The sequence below is a fragment of the Chrysemys picta genome, chromosome 3 (assembly GCF_011386835.1).
Source record: "Chrysemys picta bellii isolate R12L10 chromosome 3, ASM1138683v2, whole genome shotgun sequence".
In the NCBI taxonomy this organism is placed as follows: domain Eukaryota; kingdom Metazoa; phylum Chordata; order Testudines; family Emydidae; genus Chrysemys; species Chrysemys picta.
In genome coordinates this window covers 152817054-152838513 of record NC_088793.1, presented here as the reverse complement: position 1 = coordinate 152838513, position 21460 = coordinate 152817054, and the positions used below count along the sequence as shown (strand labels likewise).

The following is a 21460-nucleotide window of genomic DNA, read 5'->3' as shown; positions in this document are numbered from 1 at the left end:
TCAGTTTTTTTTAACCAAATATTTGTGGTTTTTTGTTTTTTATTTTAGTTTTCAAATGCTTTGTTCCCCCTTTATGTATTTTGCCTGTTTTTTCACTGGAAAAAGGAAGAGAGAGGTTTAAAAAAAAGTGCGAAAAACTGGGGAGTACCCCAGTCTTCTCACTTTGTTACTATTTTCCAATTGGCAAAAGTTGGAAATCAGACAGAAAGTGGGGGAATGTTTTTCAAGTTGAAAAACAATAGCAAAGTGTAGGAAAGCGAGGAAGAAAACACTTTTCTATACTTGGTTACTGTTTTCCAGCTAGTAAAAAGTGGAAAACAGAAAAGGGGGCAAATCCACTATTTATATACAAAAATAAATGCAATAACTGGTGTTTCCTCCATATTTTTCATTTTGAAAAATTGAAATATTTCACTGAAATATTTTTCCATAAAATATTTAGTTTTCAATAAAGCTCTTATTTTCCAACTACAAAAGTTTGTGTCACATTGTTTTTTAACTAACTCTGATGTTACTCAGCCCCTACTTGTCTGGGTACTGTATAAAACTTCCTGATGAACAAAGGAGATAGAGCTGGGACTCAAGTTGACTTAAGGGAACAAGTGGGAAGCCTGGTTGTCTCTGTAGCTGTTTTCTGTAACAAACTCCTCCTGTTCAAGGTGTATGGTTCCATATTTTATGACAAGTGTGATGTCTTTTTGAATACCTGCTGGAGAAACCTAGAGCCATGAGTAGGTGCTTTTTAAATCTATTATGTAACTCTACATAAATAAATATCATATAAATAAATACGGATAATGGGAACATCCACACTTACATTAAATAGGATATTTTTTTCTTCCAAAAGGAATATTAACTCTCCTGCTTCAGGGCCTAAACCAATCACTAATTGATGGAAATTAGGAAAAAAAAAACTTTCCTGGTGGGCAAGTTCCGAAGAAGTGGGCTTAGTCCACGAAAGCTTATGCTCTAATAAATTTGTTAGTCTCTAAGGTGCCACAAGTACTCCTGTTCTTCAAGAATTGTCCTCTAGAAGGTTTCTTTCACCGTTCTCTGAAGTACTTGGTATTGGCCACCATCAAAGACAGTATGCTAGATGGACCACTGGTCTGATCTGTTACTCCTGTCTTATCTAACTCCTCTGAACCATCCATCCTGTTTGATGTAAAGTGACTCCATGCAGGCTTTGTGTCTCTTCCCACCATACCACTGCTACTAATCCTTGCATTCTGTTTCTCTTCCAGAAAATGCTGCTCAAGAAGAACTGCGGTGCAAAAACAAGAGTTATTAAAATTCGCGTAAGTTGCCTGTTTCCAGATGTGTCTGAATGAGGTGGCACCCTTTGAATCTCTACAAATGAGAGCTGGTCTGTGGAGGTTTCCTTTGGGGTGGGTTTCCTTTGAGTTGTCGGTCCGGAGGATTTTTCCGAGCCTGGACTGTAATCAACATAATTGAGGGGTGGTGCTAAAGGCAATCATATATTGGCCTTTCCGCTCTGGAGACCTTGGGGTCAAATCTTGCTTGAAGTGAAAGTCTATGGCATCCTGTAAATGCATGTAATTACACAAAGCCACTCTTCGATAGAGCACTTCTGATCCTCCTTGATCAAAGATGGACCTGATCTGCAATAACAGGGCTATAGCAGTGCGGGAATGAGATGCATCGGCAGGGCTGTGTGGGAGTCCCAGATACAGAGTAGCAGGGAGCGTGGCTGCAGGTTACAATTGAAGAGAATTGTGTGGGACTCAGGACTGGAATAACCAGGGATGGGAGCTGCAGGTCAGGACTATCTTAAGTATTTTTATGGCCCCCATTACCAGAATATCTGAGCACCTCACATTCTTTATGAATGTATCCTGACAACACCCTAGTAAGGCAGGGCAGCGCTATTAGCCCCACTTTACAGATGAAGAGTTGAGGCACAAAAAGGCTAAGTGACTTGTACAAAGTCACACAGGAAGTTTGTAATGGAGCAGGGAATTGAACCCAGGTTGCCAGTGCCCTAACCACTGGACCACGCTGCCCTTCTCCAAGGGGATATTGAGGTCCATTGGCAGAGCTTTTCATGGGAGGGTTTGCCCAATACTCTCCTAATACATTGACTTTGTTCTAGCTGACACTTTGACTAACCACCATCTCATTCAGAGGTATCTTAGCTCCGTATTGGTGAATAGTATCTAGCAATTATATCTATAGGGCATTGTGGGAGATTTGTGTATGATATCTCACATCTAGCATTCCTGAGACTAAACCAAATGCCTCAGTCGGCTAACAGCTGAGTCCCAAATGACCCTCAGATGATCTGCAGTGTAACTGTAATATACAGGTGAAAACAACACCATCAGCTAACCAGAGAGAAGAAAGCAAACGTCCCTTGTGTAAAAACAGCCACTATCATTGCAGTAATTGCATTCAACAATTAGGCAGCCGTAGGTGATGAATGGCAAATGCAAACCAACATGCATGATAGTGTCTTTGTGGTTTACACTGTATCCTCATGACATCTCAACCCAAAAGCAACTGGAGCATCGAGGCCCTCTGTGTACCCACATCTGCTGCACTACCTTTCCATGCCATCATTTCCCCCCAACCCATCCTAATCCCCTCTGCCAAGGCACTTCAGTCCCGCCCTGCAGGAACCCTAGCTGTGACCCAGCACAACTCTTATCAAGTCTCTTAATCCTGACTTTAAGTGCACCCCCTCTTATTCCAGCCTGAACCTCTAGAGAGCTCTGTCTCTGCAGCTCACTCCTTCCCAGCCACCATCTCTTGCTGTTCCAGTATTGGGCTTGTCCTGCACACACACGCTGCCAGTCTAGTCATGGCCCCTGTATTTTGGTGCAAGCTGTTTATCAGCTTCCTTCTTTTCCATACACCTTAGGCACACACATTTTCAGTCTGCTTGTCTCTTCTGTCCCTGGGCTGGTGGTTATTCCTGTGCTACTTGGGTAACAGGTCCCCACCGGTTTCAGTGGCACCTACTAAGGGAGGTGAGAGACTCAAGGGAGGTTTCCCCAAGCGCTGGGAGCTCATTACACCAGCTCACTTCGTATGCCCTGGAGCATCTGAGACCAAATTATTCCTTCCCTCCCTATTGAGCCCGTGTCAGGCTTCACTAAAACAAACAAGTAGAGCACAACCTTTCTGACAGGTGGGGTGAGATTCATGCTTCTGAAGTCACCCCAGGAAAACAGGGATAAGGACATCTCTCAATCTGAGGTACTTATATGGGCCCCATTACCATAGGATTTGAGCACCTCACTGTCTTTGATGGATTTATTCTCACCTCCCCTCATGAAGTGCTGTTATCCCCATTTGACATCTGGGAAACTGAGGCACCACACAACTAAGTGACTTGCCTGAGGTCACGCAGGTAGTCTGTGACAGAACAGGGAATTGAACTCAGGTCACTGAAGTCCTAGGGGTACCCCAGCCACAGGCCATTCTTGTTGTCTAGCCATATAACCAGCTTCTTACCCATAAGACTTCTAGTGCCATATGCTCAGCGATGAGTGGTTGGGTGGTTGCCTTGGTTTTGTGTGACGTTGGTTCAGTAGCGGCTCGAGCTGGGTCAGTCCTGTAGCAGCATTGCTGATAAATAACAGTGCAGTCCTAATTGGTGATGGGCTAAAAGGAAACCATTTGGAGGTTTAATTGAGAAAAAGAACCAAATGTTAGAAAGGTAGTGTTGTGGTTAGAGCTGGGTCAGAAACCACTGCCTCACTGTGTGACCTCAGGCAAATCTCTTAACCTTTCTGGGCCTCATTTTCCTCATCTATAAAAGGGAGATAATATTTAAAACATGTTGAGATCCTTAGGTGAGAGGCCCTATCGGAGTGCAAAGTATTACTACTCTTGTATTGATCCAACTCCTGAAGCATTTACTCAGCCCTTGCTCTGGCGGAACTCACATGGACTTCACAGAAGTAGAAATCTGTCCATCTGGGTTCTTATGACACCATCCAGGGATGTAAAATAAGAAGCAATATTAGGACCTTTCTTTCTTGCTGCTCTGCGGGAAGAAGCAAGTCTTGTGATTAGACTGTTGGGGTTTTGTGTATGTGAGAGGAACGTATTGAGGGGAAGCCATGTCAGTGAAAGGTTTTGCATTTGTTTCTGAATAGGTGATGTTCCTGGTCATCCTTATCTCTTGTGGAGAGTGAGTTCCATAGTCTAGGCCCAGATTCTGTCAAAGTTCTGTACCCCATGCTCATTTCTTCCCCCCCCCCCAATAGTTTCGTTTTTCCAGTGGAATGTAGTTGTTGTGGGAAGTCATATGTGAGAGGGAGAGATGACCCCTCAGGTAGCTAGACCAGTGCCATTAAGAACTTTGAATATCAGGAGACACCGTGAACTGGACTAGCACTTCTGCCCTTGTGGTCGCACTGTTCCCCCTAACTGCATCATATAAATGTTGAAGACTATGGGAGAGAGGACTGAAGCATGTGTGACTCAGAGGGGAGGGCTTCGAAAGATGCCCATAACAACCTTCTGAGTTTGGTATGAGAAGAAGAATCTGAGTCAGTTCAGGGCATTTCTGTTCCCCCTTCAGCTGGTGGGATAGGAGTACTTGGTGAAGAACAGTATAAAAGAGACAGAGAGACCTAGCAGGATGCTTACGGAGCTCAACCGTCCGAGCAGCAAGGGTTCCGTCTGTACCACGGTGCAACCTGAAACCTGACTTATAGGGATCCAGGATTATGGCAACTGACAAGTGGCCCTGGAAACTTCTTTGCTAGGTGCTTGACTCAGCTTGCCTGGAGAAAGCCGATGAGACACTGAATGGTAATTTGCATAGGTCTCTATCACTGAGTGAAGGTTTCTTTTGTAGTGGTCAGAGTCGTGCATAGTTGAAGATGAGCGGTAGACTTGCCTCAGCAAAGGAGGCATTGAAAATCTGTGCACGTAGGGGTCCCGAACATTTTCTCTTCTCTTCTACCATCCAGGAAGGGCAGGGTCAGAATCACAGGTGAAGGCTCTACTTACCATCAGTGCTCCCATGATTACCGCGTGCGGGAGGAGGCTGGGCTGCTGGAAGGAAGCCAGTTGCATTTCCGTTCCTGTGTGTGGCTTGCTGTTCTTGGTGGCCCATGAATCCAACTTGGAAGTCCGTGATCTTCGCAGTGAACTGAGATGATTGCTCCTCCCACTGAGAGTGCTGGGTCCTGAGTGGAAATGGGAGTATTTCCAAATAAGGATGGTTTGACATTAGAAGCAGGCAAAAATTTCACATTCCAAATATATGTGCATCTTTAAGGCAAAAATGGCCATTTGGGGCTAACTTTTCAAGGTCTTAGGTGCCGGTGTGCACCTGATGGGATTTTCAGAAGTGCCTAAGCAGGTTAGATGCATAAGTCCCTAAGTGAGATCAGTTTGCATTGCAGTAGCGACAAGAAGCCCCAGTCAAGGACCAGGACCCCATCATCCTAGGTGCTGTACAAACACAGAACAAGAAGATGGTCCCTGCTGCAAAGAGCTTGCAATCCCTCTTTAAATTCAGATTGGTAGCAACTGCCCAAATTCTGTAGCAGCATAAGGAGAGATTGCAACAGAGTCAGTCTGAAGTGTAGGCAGGTGGAGAGGCAGTATGGTCTAATCGTTTGTACCGGAGCCTGCGATCACTTCACCTCTCCATGCCTCAGTTTCCCCCTCTGTGAGATTGATACAGTGATACTGATCTACCTCCCAAGGTGTTTTGACGCTTAGCACTATAATGTCAGGGAAGCACTTTGAGATCCCAGACGTAAGGCTTTACAGGAGGGCAGCGTACATCTCTGTGAGAGAGTTGCCATTTCAAAAATATTGTTCTTGTAAATGGTTGTTGTGACATGACATCTTTGGGGTTCCGTTGCCAGTGTAGCCATGTCTCAGTGAGACATTGTGAGGATGTTGCCCGCCCCCCAGGAATATTCGGGACATGAGAGCATCCTGTGAAAAGTAGCACCGCTGAGTACAGGTCAGGATGAGCAGCAGTTTTGGCCCTTCTGCTCTGGAGTACGCCCGCTCGGTTAACATTTAGAAACATCTGTGCTCCCTGGCATGGGCTGCTCTCCTAGCCTGGGCTTTACCTTTGCATGGACTTTGTCTCACCTGGCCAGTTGCACTAAGACGCTGCTTTCCTTGTGCCAGCTCGGGGCGTGTGAGGCCGCAGCCCTTCCATCCTGCTCAGCACTTCTTTTTCTTAAGCAAGGTGATGGGCTATCGATCTGACATGTGTAAGAACCTAGGCAGATTAGTGAAACCCCAAACATTGCAGTGGCTTGCCCTTGTAGGAAACACTTGCAGGAGCACCAGCAGAGCAACCCTGAGGCACCAGGTGCTGTGGTGGAAGAAAAGACCCCCAGAGGGGGTTCAAGGCATAATGGAGTAGGAGGATTGCCACCACAGGCAGGGGCGAATGAATAAATAGGAGGTAACAAATTGTGTGTGAAATACTGATGTGTGCGTGATGGATATGTGTAGTATGTGTCCAGGCAACACCTTCATGTGTAATGGCAGTGCATGTGCACAAGGTGTGGTAAAGTGCGCATTGTGTTTCTCTGTGTGCAACGTTTGTAATGTCTTTATGCAGCTGTGGTGTAGTGCGGGGATGTGCGTGTGTAATGCGTGTGTTGGGGATTTGCGTGAGTGCATGTGAGTAGTGCATTTTTGTGCGGTGTACGTACGCATATGGAATCGCGTGTGTGTGTCTGTGGGTATAACGTATGTGAGTGGGATCGGGTATGGGTGTGTGAAAGGAGGCATCAAATTGGCTGAGGAAGGTGGCTGCGTGATAATATTGGAGAATCTTTTGTCCCTTGCCTCTTGGGGATCACCCTGCATTATTTCCTTGTTCTTCACTCGCTTACTGTGTGTGCAGGAGCCCTGAATGGGAGCCTGACAGAGTTGTGTTTATCTCAGCAGCAACAGGCATGTAGAGAACACAACTGGTGAGTCTCAAGAGCTCTTGCAGGGGAAGGCAGAGAGGGAGTGTGGATTTTGGGCCAATCTGATAATCTGCCCGATCAGGGAGATGTTTTCTGCAATGTGAAAATAAAATAGGGAATAAAAATCAGAACATAAACTCGCTTGTGTTCTTCCCTCAGTCTTATCAGTGCCTGAGAATGTGCCCTGCTTGGACAGGGGCCAGGCCCCGGGAATGACTTCCCCGCCTCTTATCTTTGGCATCTGTATCCTAAATGGCTGCTGCAGAATCGCACCATGTTCTCTTCCCTTAAAACAAGGGAACCTTTCATCTTGGAGCCAAAAGGAAGATGTGCCGGCCTTCGCTCCTTTGGCAAAGGCCTGCGCTGTTTGCAAATGAGAAGTATGCCAGGTGGCAGAGCATCACTGATGCACATCTCCGCTCTGCAATGAGGCGCAAAGAATGTGCCTTCCCAAGGAGCTAGAGGGCAATGGCATTTTGCACATCTATGAGCGCTTTGCAAGCGTTAATGAATTTAGCCTCACAGATCTGTAAATGTCATGATCTTCATTTCACAGAGAGGCAAACTGAGGCCCAGACAGGCGAAGTGACTTTGCCAAAGCCTCGCTGGGTGACGTTGGGCGAGACAGGAAGAGAACCCAGAAGTCTTTAATGAGGTGAACTCAATCCTGTGCTTTAGTCTCAAGACCCTCCGTCCTAATCACGTGGATGTGGGAGGAATGGCTCTAGTGAGGAAGCATCATTGTTCATCCCCTACCGTATAGTGTGACCCACTTTGTACAGGGGCCTGCGATCACTTCACCTCTCCATGCCTCAGTTTCCCCCTCTGAGAGATTGAGACAGTGATACTGATCTACCTCCCAAGGTGTTTGGATCGGGGATTTCCCCTACCGTATAGTGTGACCCCCTTCTGGGGAGCTCGGGTCTGACAGCGCTATCGTGTACTGTAAGGAGCTCCAGTGGCTCATGGAGAAAGGAGTGGGAAGTGGATATTAAGGTTTCCCAAACTCTCCTTGAGATTTTCAGTACATTGTTGAATCTGAATCCAGAGAAGTATACAGATATTCGGCTGCTCCTCCAAACTGAGGCCCTGCCCTTTCTGAGGCTGGCCCAGCACCAACGGAGGCGCCATCCTTGATGTTTGCTGCTGTGCTGCTATGGGAGGAACTTGCGAAGAAGATGAGTTGGAAAGTGCCGTCCACATGGAGAGCTGCAGCAAAGAAGTAAAAAGCCCAGGCCTGTGACAGTTGTGGGGGGGAATGAAACGGGCCTGTGGGATCACAAGTGAGGTGGTGGGAGAGACCTATAGGGTTTCACAGAGGAATTGAGAAGGAGCTATGGGGTCACACAACTAGGACTAGGGCCTGTGAGGTCACCTGGTGGATTCTGGGAATGCGTGGCCCATGAGGTGGCACAGCACGAATGTTTGGGGCGGGGAGGGGGGGAGGAGATGAGGGTTGCACCGTGGCCAGTGGTGCTCCATCAGAAGTCTTCTGTTTGCCATCAGGAAGTAAAATCAGAGGTGGTGGGGCACTTTCCTTGTTCACTGCATCTAGTGCTGCTGCAGTTGTTTCCAGGCTCCCCTTTGTTTGCGAAGCTTGTGAGAACCTGGCTCCCATTCATGCTCACACAATCCACAGCAGAGTAATCCTCTTTCCGTCTGCACCTCGTGTCATCCTACGCCCAGTTACTGTACTTGGCTTCCATGACCGAGGCTGTTTGTCCAGAGGCAAGTGCACTGTGCCAGCGGCCTAGTTATGCCAGGATGATTAATACTCACTTTGCACTGTTAGTTTTGATTCTTTCTAAATTGAAAGGATAATCTCCTCCGTGCCAAACTACCTAGTTCCGTGGAATTGCACTGCCCTGGGCTAACACAGAATGGAGGATGGAGGTCACATATAAGTACGCAACATGTGCAAAACAATTGGTCTCATTGCTCTGCAACTTCCAGATCCAGCTTCTGAATGGAACTAAAAGTGAGCGTAAGTGTCAGACCCAGGCCATGTTGCCTTGTAGAGGGGGTGGATCTCCTTGTCATAGGAAGAGGACAGGGGGGCACTGTAACTTCAGCAGAGTACAGACAAGTGATCAGGGAAGACTGGGTGGAGTTGTAATTGAGAGAATAAGGACCAGGTTGTTTCTTGTCCATACCTGGGTGTGCTAGGAGATCCCGCCTTGTGCCCTCTTCACAGGGGCCAGGCATAGTTGCAGTCTCTGCACTATACAGGCTGCAGCTTATTCGTTAGTACCCCTGGGGCACTAGCTATTCCAAAGCAGAGAGGGACAAAGCAGATGAGCTGTGACCCTGCCATGCTCCGCACTGGCTGGCGCATGGGAGCATTGCGAGAACAGTGTCCAGAATGCAGGTCTTCATTTAGTCTCCGTGGCAAGTGAGCCACGTGGCTTTAGCCATATTGCATTCAGAAGCCTGCCTTGCTAAATGTATTGCCGTTTTCATTTCATCACATGCCCTCTAGGTCTCAGCTTATTAGGCAGGCTAAAGCAGGGCCTGTGATCAGCTTTCTCAAAGGCACAGTACCGTGCCAGAAAGAGGGGAGGAAAAGGCTTGTCTTGTAGGATGGCGTCAGCAAGAACCCAGATCTGGCACATTTGCTGCTCTCCTGGGTTATGGATAACTGACCATAAAGCATCTGTTAGGCTTCTTTGAAGGTCTTTCCAAAGAAGTTCACATATTATTGTCTGGTTGCACCTTTGTAGCACTGCCAGTTGCCACCTGACAACTCTGCAAACACATTTGCAAACACTTGGCAGTTTTGTTTTCCCCCCTCCCTTCTACGAGGACACTGGTGTGTTTATGTGACCTTCACAAGCCGGACTGGCCCTAGCAACATTGCTGTGCAGCGTGAAGTGGGTGCTGGGCAGCTCTTTGCTCATGGAAGAAAAGACCTGGAGAGTTCCAGGATTGTACAGAAGGGTGTGGGGAGAGGGAAAAGTCAGCAAGATGTCTGTAAACATTAGGGACAGGCCACAGCTGCAGACTTCGGCTATGGATCTGAACTCCCTCGAGCGAGGGAGTGTTTGGATCTGGGATTTCATTCCTAACTCCAATGGAGGGAACTGTGTTTACGTATAACCCTGGTCCCAAAGTTAAGTTCTTTCAGGAGACTTATTTTGGATATTATCCCAGACTAGGCTAAACGTGTCTGGGGGAAAGACGTTGGAGGATGGGCTTTTGTGTTTGTAAAGAGGAATATTCTTTGATCCGCTCCAAATCCTCAGCTGGTGCAAACCATTGGACCCCCATTGAAGTTAATGGAGCTACAGCAGTTAACCCTGACTAAGGATCTATATTTTGCAAAGAGCCTGAAGCAAGAGAGTAAATGATAGGAAACTGCCTTTCTGTGGATCTCAGCCCATAGATCACTTGATTAATCCTCAGCACACACCTGTGGAGTGGGGCTTATCCCCCTATTGTACAGATGGGAAACTGAGGCACAGGAGAGGTGATGTGACTTGCTCAGTGCCATACACCAAGTCCACGACAGGGCTGGGACTAGATCCCTGATTCCTCACCCACAGTTTGAGTTTACACATCGAAGTTGAAAGGTCTCTGGTGTTTTGTGACAATGTTGCAGAGGTGACAGGGAGGAGAGAAGGAACTGGCATTAAAAACATTGTGCCCGCCAATGTTGCCACGTGGACTCAGCCAGCATTAACTCTCCCCGACTTACCTGCAGGCTCCCCTGCAAGCGGTGGCTGGGAAACATCCTCCTGCACACCTCTGGTCCTGCCCTGTTACGAAGGCAGAGCACCACAGACAGTCCTTTGCAGGGCCCCACTGTGGACTTTACTTTCCATACATGGAGGGAGGGATCGTATGAGCCTTTACACGGTGCCTTTCATCTCAAAGGACTTTACAAATTGACCTACAAATTTCACCCACCACCAAGAGGCAGCCACCTCTGGTATGCAATGCAGCAGCTATTTAATAGAGCACAGCAGCACTTCGCAACCATGTTGATCAAGGAGAAAAGAAGACTCCTGTGTCCAGTTGAAACTGCAAAGGGAATTTAGGCTGGCAGAGTGTGTGAATTAACCTGAGTTTGAATTTGGCCAGGAAACCAGGGCTAAGTCCCTCTGTCTTATGACAAGGACCAGGAGTTTGTTAGGCTGTCAGGACCCTGGTTTTCTATCAGCTCCAAAAGATGGCATCTCCAGCACAGTACCCTACAGTAGTGTGCTACAGTGTTCGTTCAGCACTGGCTTCATCCTTTTCTGTCCTTGGGTTTTCCTGGGTAGCTTTAGATTTTCTCTCTCTACGGGGCTACGCTCTGCAGCCCTGAACACCATCTCTTCCCCATTTAGCTTTTTCCATGGTTCTTTATTCATGCCTAAGGTATAGGTCAGCCAGGAAGCCAATTTGTGGAGCAGCTGCAAACTCCTCTGCTTTCACAGAGCAGCTAATCTGATGGGCTCTGGAATTCTGGATTTCTTCTGTCATCTTCAATCAGCGTGGTGTCCCTGCCTGCCTTTGGGGCCCCTGGGTCCAGTCATCATCCAGACTTTCTCTAGCTCTTTAGTTAATGTGTTTCAAGATGGGTTTCTTATTTATTGCATTTATACAATGCTGGTAACAGTCTGTTATGGTAGAGATTTGCAAGAGCGTGCATGTGGGAGAACGGACGTCCGCGTGATCGAGTGTGTCGAGTGAGTATATACAAACAAGGCAAGTGTGTGAGTTTGTGTGTGTGCGCATTAGGGCAATGGCTCTCAACCAGGGGCTCCCTGGGGGGGCTGTGAGCAGGTTTCAGGGGGGCCTCCAAGCAGGGCCAGCATTAGACTCACTGGGGCCCAGGGCAGAAAACAGAAGATCCACTGCCTGGGGCTGAAGCCCAGGACCCTGAGCCCTGCCACTCGGAGCTGAAGCCGAAGCCCAAAGGAGCCCCTGTGGCGTGGGACCTCAGGCAATTGTCCGGCTTGCTATCCCCTAATGCCAGCCCTGACTTTTATATGCAGAAAGCCAGTTATTGTGGCACAGGTGGGCCATGGAGGTTTTATAGCATGTTGGGGGGGAGCCTCAGAAAGAAAAAGGTTGAGAACCCTGGCATTAGGGAGTGTATGTGATTTAGGCTCAGGGTACATCTATGTTGTAGATGGGGGTATGAGTGGCAGCTCCTGCTAGTTGGACTCTAACTAGCTCGCTAAAAACAGCTGCGATGCAGCCACAGCAGGGGCTTCAGTACCAGCTGCATAAGCCCGCCTGATCCCCCCGGTCACCTATGCATTTGCACCGCCCACGCTGAAGTCCAGGCTGCAGCTGCTGTGTAAACGTACCATATGTCTTAACTGCAGCGATCACCTGAGTTCTCTACACTCGAGTTCGCCTAGCTGTGCGGTGAAGTAGCACTCCAGCTGCACAGGGTGACTGGATTGCTGCACGGGGCAATCGGGTCAGCAGCTGGCGATCGCGCAAGCGGTAGCCGATACCCCCTGCCAGGCCAGGCAGCTTGAGTTAAAAGCCCCACCCCACTCGCGTGAAGGCTTTTGTGTGTGGCTGGGACTCACGTTAGGGCCACACTGCAGGGAAGACCAGCCCTGTGAGTGCATGCGTGTCACAGTGTGGGGGGGGGGGGCAGGGTGAGCGATCAGTACGTGTCTGTGTGTGTGTGTGTATGTGTACTCGTGAATGTGGGAATGAGAGTGCAAGTGAGTGTGCAAGTGAGCCTACGTAGGCAAGTGTGCCTATCTGTTTGCATGGGTGCAAACGGATGTGTGTGTTTTGAACAGGTGTGGGTCCAAACAAATGCGTGCCCTTCTATCAGCAGCCGAGTTGCTGCATGTCAGCCTGCTCTCCAGCTGTGTAAATAAATTGCTTAATCCATTAAGGCCCCCGGTTAATGATTGCAGCGAACGTGCAGCCACATTAGACTGCGGCCTGTATGAGTCTCCCAGCTGCCCAGAATGCCATTAGAGTGGAGGCATTGCCTTGGAGCATTGAACACCGAAGGGCTGCCTTCCAAGGAACCGCCCCAAGAATCGGGCTGTGGCTGCACCTTAGCACCTGCCAAGCAGGTTTATGGCAAGCTCTGCAAAGACCTGCCAACATGGGAGTGACTTGGATCTCCTTTATCGGCAAGAGTCCTCTCACCTCACCTTCGTCATAGTGCAAAGTTAGAAGCCGGAGGGAAGGACAGGGCTGGTAGGAAAGCTCCTCCGACTAGGTGAAGGCACTAGGCAGAACCAGAGGGTGACTCTATTCTCCCACCTGGCAGTCCTCCTTTCTGGGAGGAGATCAGTAGGGCTTCCTCATCCTGAGTATTAGAGCGAGATGACCACACGCTGCTCCCCCAAATGGTCTCACAGGGTCAGGTCTGGTCAGTAGAAGGATGGGAGGCTGAACTCCAAAGAAAACGCCAGCTCTGCAGGAAGTGGTAATAGCAATTCAGTCAAGGGTGCTCTTCCCTCTGAACCACTACTGAATCCATGGTGCTCAGGGGTGCTGTCCTGCGGGAGAGGCCATCTTTTGGATCAGACATCAAACAGATCCTTACCACCTGAGATTTTAAAAGATCCAGTGGCAGTTTCTGCAAGTCTAAAGGTGTCCTAAGTAAGTTTCAGTTAGAGTAAATCCATACATACAAAATGAGAACTGATTGCCTAGGAAGGAAGGAGTGCTGCAGAAAGGGATCTGGGGGTCATAGTGGATCACAAGCTAAATATGAGTGAACGGTGTAACACTGTTGCAAAAAAGCAAACATTCTGGGATGTACTAGCAGGAGTGCTGTAAGCAAGACACGAGAAGTAATTCTTCTGCTCTACTCCATGCTGATTAGATCTCAGATGGAATATTGTGTCCAGTTCTAGGTGCCACATTTCAGGAAAGATTTGGACAAACTGGAGAAAGTCCAGAGAACAGCAGCAAAAATGATTAAAGGTCTAGAAGACATGACCTATGAGGGAAGATTGAAAAAACTGGGTTTGTTTAATCTGTAGAAGAGAAAACTGAGAGGGAACATAACAGTTTTCAAGTACATAAAAGGAGGAGAGAGAAAAATTATTCTCCTTAACCTCTGAGGAAAGGACACGAAGCAATGGGCTTAAATTGCAGCAAGGGTGGTTTAGGTTGGGCATTAGGAAAAACTCCCTGTCAGGGTGTTTAAGCACTGGAATAAATTGCCTAGAGAGGTTCTGGAATCTCCATCGTTCAGGATTTTTAAGAGCAGGTTAGACAAACACCTGTCAGAGATGGTCTAGATAGGGTGACCAGATGTCTCAACTGATCTTTGGGTCATTTTGTCCCGATATTGCAGGACTCGTTTTTTTTTTTGCTCTGCCGGCGGGCACCCCCCCACACCATGTGTCCCGATATTTTCTTCCCCTCATCTGGTCACCCTAGGTCTAGATAATACTTAGTCCTGCTATGAGTGCAGGAGACTGGACTAGATGACTTCTCGAGGTCCCTTCCAATCCTACGATTCTATGATTCTGTCAGCCCTGTGGTTTCAATTGGATACAATATTAACTTCCTGTCCTCAGCTGTTGTGTGGGGCTGTTGTGCACTGTGAACCAACTTCTCCTCAGAGGTGGCTGCATTCCAGTGATTCTTACAGTATAGTCTCTACAGTGCCTTTGTTTTAAAGGAGTGACACAAACGTAACATTATTTATTATTTTTTTAGTATGTCATTATGACCCAGACCAAGAAGCCAGAATCAGGGATGGGGTCCCATTGTAGAAGGTGCTGTACATAGATATAGTAAACAGACAGTCCCCACCCCAAATCCCTTACAACTGAGTTGGCTGGGAAACAGCAGCTGGATACAGCAAACAGGCTGAGTTGAAGGCAGGGCAGCAATGGATCCGTTAGAAGCAGCACTCGGAGCAGACCAGCCTCCTGGGAACTCCTCCTTTCCCACCATGTCTTTTGCAGCTTTCTCTGCTCCACCTCTGCTCTCGTTCTGTGCCGTGCGCCTCATGTTGGGTTCCTCAGGGGGCAGTGTGAAGGCCACTTCGTCCACATGTGGACTCCGGAGGACGAAAGAGCTCCTTTCTGCCCAAGACGTGATGAGTTTTGTGGGTGGCTTTTCTTAGGTCCTCTGGGTCCCTCTCTCCCCAGATCTTTCTCTTGCTGCCTGGGTCTTTGCTACCTTCCAGAAATCCTCTCATTCAGACCCCTCCCCTCATTGTAGCTGGCATTTCAAAATGGAGGACACTGCCAGCTCTTTGTTCCCGTCCCCTCTTAGTATTGACAGGCAGCTTCTTTGCTCAGGAGAGGGACAAATCTGCTGATTTATTCTGCCCCCTTAGCTCTGAATAGGGGTTGCTACGTTACCCTCCAGCTCCAAGCCCTGCCAGAGCACGCACCATATATAACCCCAAAGCAGGTGTCTATTGAGTAGAGGCTCTTAAATATGCCTCTCTTGTTTCTCGTTGGGCCGGCCAAGGTGTCAGGGGAGGTAGCAGGGCACGATTTGTTGGCTGGAGCTTTGGGCCGAGCTGATGCCAGTCACAACCTTGGCATCTTCCATGCTGATGGACCACCTCGATTTGGGGATGAGGGGCAGCCGTGAGTGCAAGGCAGGGCGCACACATGCTTTTGTGCGGGTCTCCTTTTAAAATAAATACCGTCACTTGGGGACGCAGCGGATTAGTGGCAAAGCTGGGACTAGAACCTAGAAACACTGACTCCCCCCTGCACCCCTTGCATCCCACAGCAATCCCTGCTCTCATCGCTAGACTGGAGTAAATGCTGCAGGGGCTGGATGATCTAACAGATTTTTTTCCATCTCTAAGGTGTAACGACCCTATTGACTATCTCAGTTGGCCGGAAAGCCTGCAGGGACAGGCTGTGTCCCCCTGCTGATCACAAATTAAAATCCATCAGGGAGTGGGAAGAGGGGATCAAAGGTTGAGGCCCCTGGGTCTGGTGACAGCCACATGTTAGACATGACCTTGAGGTGTCAGAGGTCATGTCTCTGTACCACGGGACAAAAGAGCTGCTAATTGTTTCTAAAAGCTCTGCTCCCTCGACAAAAGGGACGTCCACCCAGGCTGGGTGAGTAACACTAGCATTCAGGAAAATAGCGAGTCCTTGTTAGGGGATGCAGAGGAGAGACTGCGGGGAGGCTGGAGCTTGGTGCATCCAACTGGCAGTCTTAGGGACAAATGTAGCCCATGGTGGCTTAAGGTGTAGCCCACAGCTGCCCTCTCTCCCAGCCAAACACTGCTCTCAATGATGCCATAGCCAAACTCCCAATGACTTCAGTGGAAGCAGGATGGGACTGAAGGGAGAGGACCAGGGAATGCTAACCATAAGTTGACAGTATCCCAATTCCAGTACATAAACTCTCTGTGGGGCAACACAGGATTTCCATCTGAATGCTCTGCTGCCCCCTGGTGGTGCTAATGGATATCCAGTCCTGGCCAAGGGGAGATGGTGTCATGCTCTAGGGGTAGATTTGTCATTACCTCCTCAGGGGCAGAAGACCTTTGCGCTTTGCAAGGACAGGGCTGAATGCCAGATAGGCTGGAGACAGGCAAGGCTGGTTTGCAAACCACTCTGTGCTGTGCTGTAGCCTGGGTTCGAGGGGATTAAAGTGTCCTCAGTGGGTGTGCCTCTGGGGGTGGGGGTGACTTGCGGGCCTGCAGTGTGAGGGCAGGATTTCTAGGCATTTTTATTACTGCAGAAGATGCTTGGCTGAAAGGGGAGTGGGGCAGTGAGAATGGGACATTCGGTACCGGGCGCTCTATAAGAGTGGAGGGGGCAGCCAGATTAGCTAGCTGGGAGAGTGGAGGAAGGAGGAGTGTGGAGGGCAGTGCAGAGAGCAGTGCGGCAGAGGGACGGTTGAAGGCTGAAGAAGGCGTGGAAGTGGAGAGCAGAGCTGGGGAGTGTAGCTGGGAGTTGGGGGGGCAGAGCCGGAGCTGTGTGGAAGTGGGAGTGGAGCTGTGGGAGTGTGGAACAGGGAGCAGAGTTGGGTGGCATCCGTGGTCTTTCTGGATAGCTTATGTCGCTCCAATAGAAAACAACAGTGAGATTGTGCCTCCCAAAGGGGGGTGAATCTCTGCCTCTATCCCTTGTCCCACCCCTGGCCAGCGGTGGAGCTGGTTGATTCACAGGTCCCAGCCCTGCATTCCAAAGAGACTCCCAGGGAGCAATGTTTTCATCCTGTGGTGCAATACAGCATCACTGCAGGGCCTTTACTTTGTGCCTGTGCTTGCCATGCTGGGGGTTGTGGGAGGAGTCTGTGGGGGCCATGGCACAAACCAGGCTGTGAGGCCCTGACTGTGATCTATAGGGCCCTGAGTGAGCTCCAGCCAACTCCTAGACATTCTTTGAAGGCAGTGTGGTTTATTTTGGGACTGCATTGTCTACTGCATGGAACGGGCTCTCTCTCCTAGCTCTGCAGATAAGATCAGCTCCATTGGTCACCACCCACCCGCTTTCCACCCTGGGCTGTCTTTCAACCTTGTGGGTTGTTATTTTATTTCCTGTTTATTAAACCTGGTTCATCCATGTGGAATTGTTCCCTCGGAGGAAGCCTGGACAGTGATGCTGGTCTGAGGCAGGGGGCTCAGTTTGGCCCAGATAGGGTGACGAGATGTCCTGATTTTATAGGGACTGTCCTGATTTTGGGGGCTTTTTCTTATATAGGCACCTATTACCCCCCACCCCCTGTCCTGATTTTTTACACTTGCTCTCTGGTCACCCTAGGCCCAGAAGGGATGACAGGCTGGATATCTCCATGCCAGGTGTAAAATCCAGAGAAGGCATGACTTTTAGACATGCTGAGCACACGCTGCTCCAGCCGATTTTCCTTGGGAGCTGCTGATGCTCAGAGCTTTTGAAAATCAGACGCATACAGAGGAACCTGCCTATAGTGAACTGAGATAGGGTAACTCCTTCGTGAGGGAGGGAGACTGTAAATCCAAGAGGTTCACAGGCAAACTGTAATCCCGGTTAGAGTCAAATCTCCCCAGAGAAAGGGTGATGTGGTTCTAGGTAAGAAGCAACGTGTGTGTGTGAGAGAGAGAGTGAGAGTGAGAGATGGATTTGATAAGTGATGGGATAGATTGGAGAGACAGACAACAGAAAGCAAGAGGTGGGGTGGATTAGAGAAGGGAAAGTTTAGAGACACATTGGAGATCAATGGGGTAGAATAGGAAGAGATTAGAGAGATCAAACAGATTAGAGAGAGAGGAGATGTACTAGAGAGAAGCTAAAGCCAGAATAGAGAAAGATGAGATGGCAGACTTGAGAGGAAGATGATAGAGATGGGCCCAGGGTGCAGAGCCTGGATCCAGATTCCCAGCGTTTCAGGGTATATGAGCCCAGGGTTTTGGGTCTGGGCCATCTCTAACAGATATTGACTGAAATACCAGAAGCTGCTTATTTTGTGATAATAATCTGGCGTGTCGTGAGTGGCTTGGAATTTACAGGCCTGGGAGCAGTGATTCTTAAGTTCACATCCTAACCCAGCACCCACTTGAGCTAAATTCAAGTTCACTTAGCCCTAACTGGGATGCTTTGTGATTGCTTGACCTGTTCTGGCCCCCCTGACTCTGGTTGCACCCTGTACATCCTTTCCCCTATTTCTCACTGCTGCATCACGGAACTACTGGCGGAGGCTATGGGTCCTAATGGCCATGGCCATTAATCACACAGGTACCCAGGTGCCTCCAGTCTAGTGACATGGTTTGGGGAAGAAAAAAAAGAGGAAATAACTTTACCATTTGTGCTGTTGCTATTAGCTGTTGGTGCAGGGCCTGTGACACACATTGGGGCAGATACGATTGCATCCAGGAGAGGGCAGTCGTGTACGTATCTACTAACCAGTTCGCTGCTTGCAGCGTGCATGAGCACTGACAAATTCCTTTTACCTTTTCTTTTTTCCATACAGAGTGTGAACGGGAGCCGCCCACCATCCCACTTGGTGTACGACCCATCCACCTTTGCCTTCCGTTCCCTCAGCACCTTGAAGCCCCTGAGCCCAATAGCTCCAGTTGAAGAACCGTCATGTGCCTACTGAAGGAGTTTCTCCGAAACCTCAGGAATTGTCGTACCACCCATCCCCCTGGCAGGGATGGGATGGGATGGGATGGGGGACAGGGGGGACAGGGACATCTTTGCAATAGCAATCTCCGTGGCAGTGGAGAAACAGGTGGATTTGCACCAGTGCCCAGTTTCACATCATTGGGAGTGAAATGAGCAAGTCTGCTTCATAAGCTACTGTGGAGCCATGAAGATGGTTTCAGCCACACGGACATGCCAGGTGTATTTAGCCCTCCAGGGCTAGCAGGCAGTCACTGCGTAGAGGGCAGCGGTGGAGACCGGGCAGGTTGCTACCGCATGCCCACCAGAACTGAGTAGATTTCTCCCCAGATGCTTTGCTGGAGGGCCAGCCGCTTCCCCCAAACTGAAGAGTTCTCAAGGCTGGAGACAGAGGTTGCCTAGGGCGCCCTACAAAGAGAATGGGGCCCTTCTGCAAGGTTGTTGAAATGATGCTCATTTGAAGCCCTGCTACAGTTGAGGGACTCTGGGAATTGGGGGGTGGGGAGTGTGAATGTAGAGCCTGCAGGTGCCTACCCTGATTATTGTGCTGTTGGGGCATTGATCCAATCTAAAGATGGTTAAAATGGGCAGGCAGATAGCACCGGCGTTAAGGGAATGCCCGTGTCCTCTGCTGGGCTTTGCAGTGGGAAATCGAAGGTCTGTACTCAGCTGACCATGGATACAGTCAGACCTCCACTTTCAGTCCTCATGCTACAGGGCTCGAGTGACAAACCGAGTGGGGTGGGGCATCCTTGGGGCCCCTTTCCACTGGGGCTGTGTGCACCTAGAGGTGTTGTGGGGTTTGGCATCGGGTATCTCCCTGTGACTGGGGACACCACACCACGTTCAGCAAAGTCCAACATGCTCTCTGGGAAGCCTGCTGAGTCCTCATTCCGCCAGTGCCTTGTAAACTGTGCTGTGGTGGATGCTGAGTCTGGTCACACCAGCAGAGTAAATTTTGACACAGGTATGGCAGGTGGGAGCTCTCGTGGTCAAACCACAGCAATTTCCAGAGGGTAGGCATGTCACAGGCATCTCACAAGGCCTTGTCACTAGTGAGACTTGAACCAGTTTTGAGATCTCGCTGGACAGCCGGGTGGTTTGTGCCATGAAAGATGCAGTTAACGTTGGGCTGCCCTTGTTTCACTTGGCTGAGCTGGGGAGGCTCCGTATTCGGTGCACTCAGATCCTATGTCCCTGTCTGGTGCAGAAGCTCCTGTTCCCTGGATGCTCCCCCGCTCTGAGCAAGCATTCTGAGCCTTGGGCAGGTGCAAGGGAGCCTATTCTGCATCCTTTGCAGGGCTGCAGGAACTTCCTCTCCTTAACTGGAGCACGAGGAGCTCAGTGGAGGAATTGTGAGTTTCTGAAAAATTTCCACGCGCTCTTGTGTAGAGCGCTCTTTGGTGCCCCATATAAAATGAGCTGGTGGGCTCCCAGTCCCACTCTCCGTGGACAGCTCACATGGCAAACCAGTACTAACGGGCCTCTGCTGGAAATCTCAGCAGAGAGGCCAGCTGGACCACGGAGACTGAACTCCCCTTCCTTCCTTGCAGGTCCGAGTTGGGGCACATTGGCAGGAGAGGTGGGGTGGTGGTATTCGTGTCCTGATGCTGCCCTTGCTGTGACTAGAGGATTTCAGGACTGCAGATAAAGCCCCTTTCACCAGCATTAAATAAAGGGCATTGGCTTGATTTATTTTCTGGGTGCGTCTGTTGGGAATGAAAGCTTTAGTGGCTACCGGCAGGGCGTGCTCATTTCAAAACAGATGTCACTCCTAGTTGATCTTCCTCCCTGCAGGGGGAGGAGGGGTTTCTGTTTATACCCTCTTTTGATGATGCACATGATCTTTAACTGCTGCCGGATCAAGCTGGAGCATTGCATGGTGAGAGCTGTCATCTCCTGAGGCCGCACCCCTCCATATTAAAGACGAGGGCAGCCATATCCTGGCTCCCTTTTCTGCATATTAGGTATGGGCCTCAAACTGCAAGTGTGGCCCTCAGTTGGGCAAGGTTTGGGTGCCCCAAACTCTAAGGCTTCAGTCGGTGCTGCTGGAATCAGACCCTGATCGCCCAGCAAGGTGAGGTGTTTTTATTGGCCCGAGGAGCTGCCGTGTGCTGCCATCTCTTACGATATTCCACGAGGTGGAACTGGAGAACAGAGAGTTCCTGTCAATATCGTTGCCTTTCTTTAGTACTTTTGTAACTTTTCTCTCTCTTTTCTTTTTCAATCAGAAAAAAAAATAAAGTTAAACGTTAACAGCTGCTATATTCACGCCTGCTGTTGAGCTCGTCTCTTTGGCTTTTAAGGGTTGGGTGTGTCTACAGAGGGAATGGAGAATGAGACAAACACTGAGGCAGTACGGCCATCTCCAAATCTTCAAAAATCATGAGTCACGCCCCCGCCCCCCCAAATCAGGAGTTTATTGGCTTAAAAACCCTGAATAAATATGTCGGGGAGGGGGGGTATTTGCTTTTTGGTTTCTGAGCCTTAAGGGTGCATTTGGGTCATGTTTTCAAGTTTTTC

General features: G+C 49.2%; 1 protein-coding gene across 2 annotated transcripts in view; it reads left to right on the top strand.

The window, feature by feature from the left end:
- Positions 1–21204, top strand: part of LOC101944093 (uncharacterized) — a 68668-nt gene extending 47464 nt beyond the window's left edge. Inside the window, exons 4-5 of one of the 2 annotated variants that reach the window (XM_005289512.5) lie at positions 1245–1298; positions 18786–21204. In XM_005289512.5, coding sequence (XP_005289569.2) covers positions 1245–1298; positions 18786–18914 — 183 coding nt within the window. In that variant the 3' untranslated portion in view covers positions 18915–21204. The remainder of the gene's footprint in view (positions 1–1244; positions 1299–18785) is intronic. The other variant, XM_042848521.2, reaches the window with a different exon arrangement.
- The last annotated feature ends 256 nt before the right edge of the window (positions 21205–21460 follow it).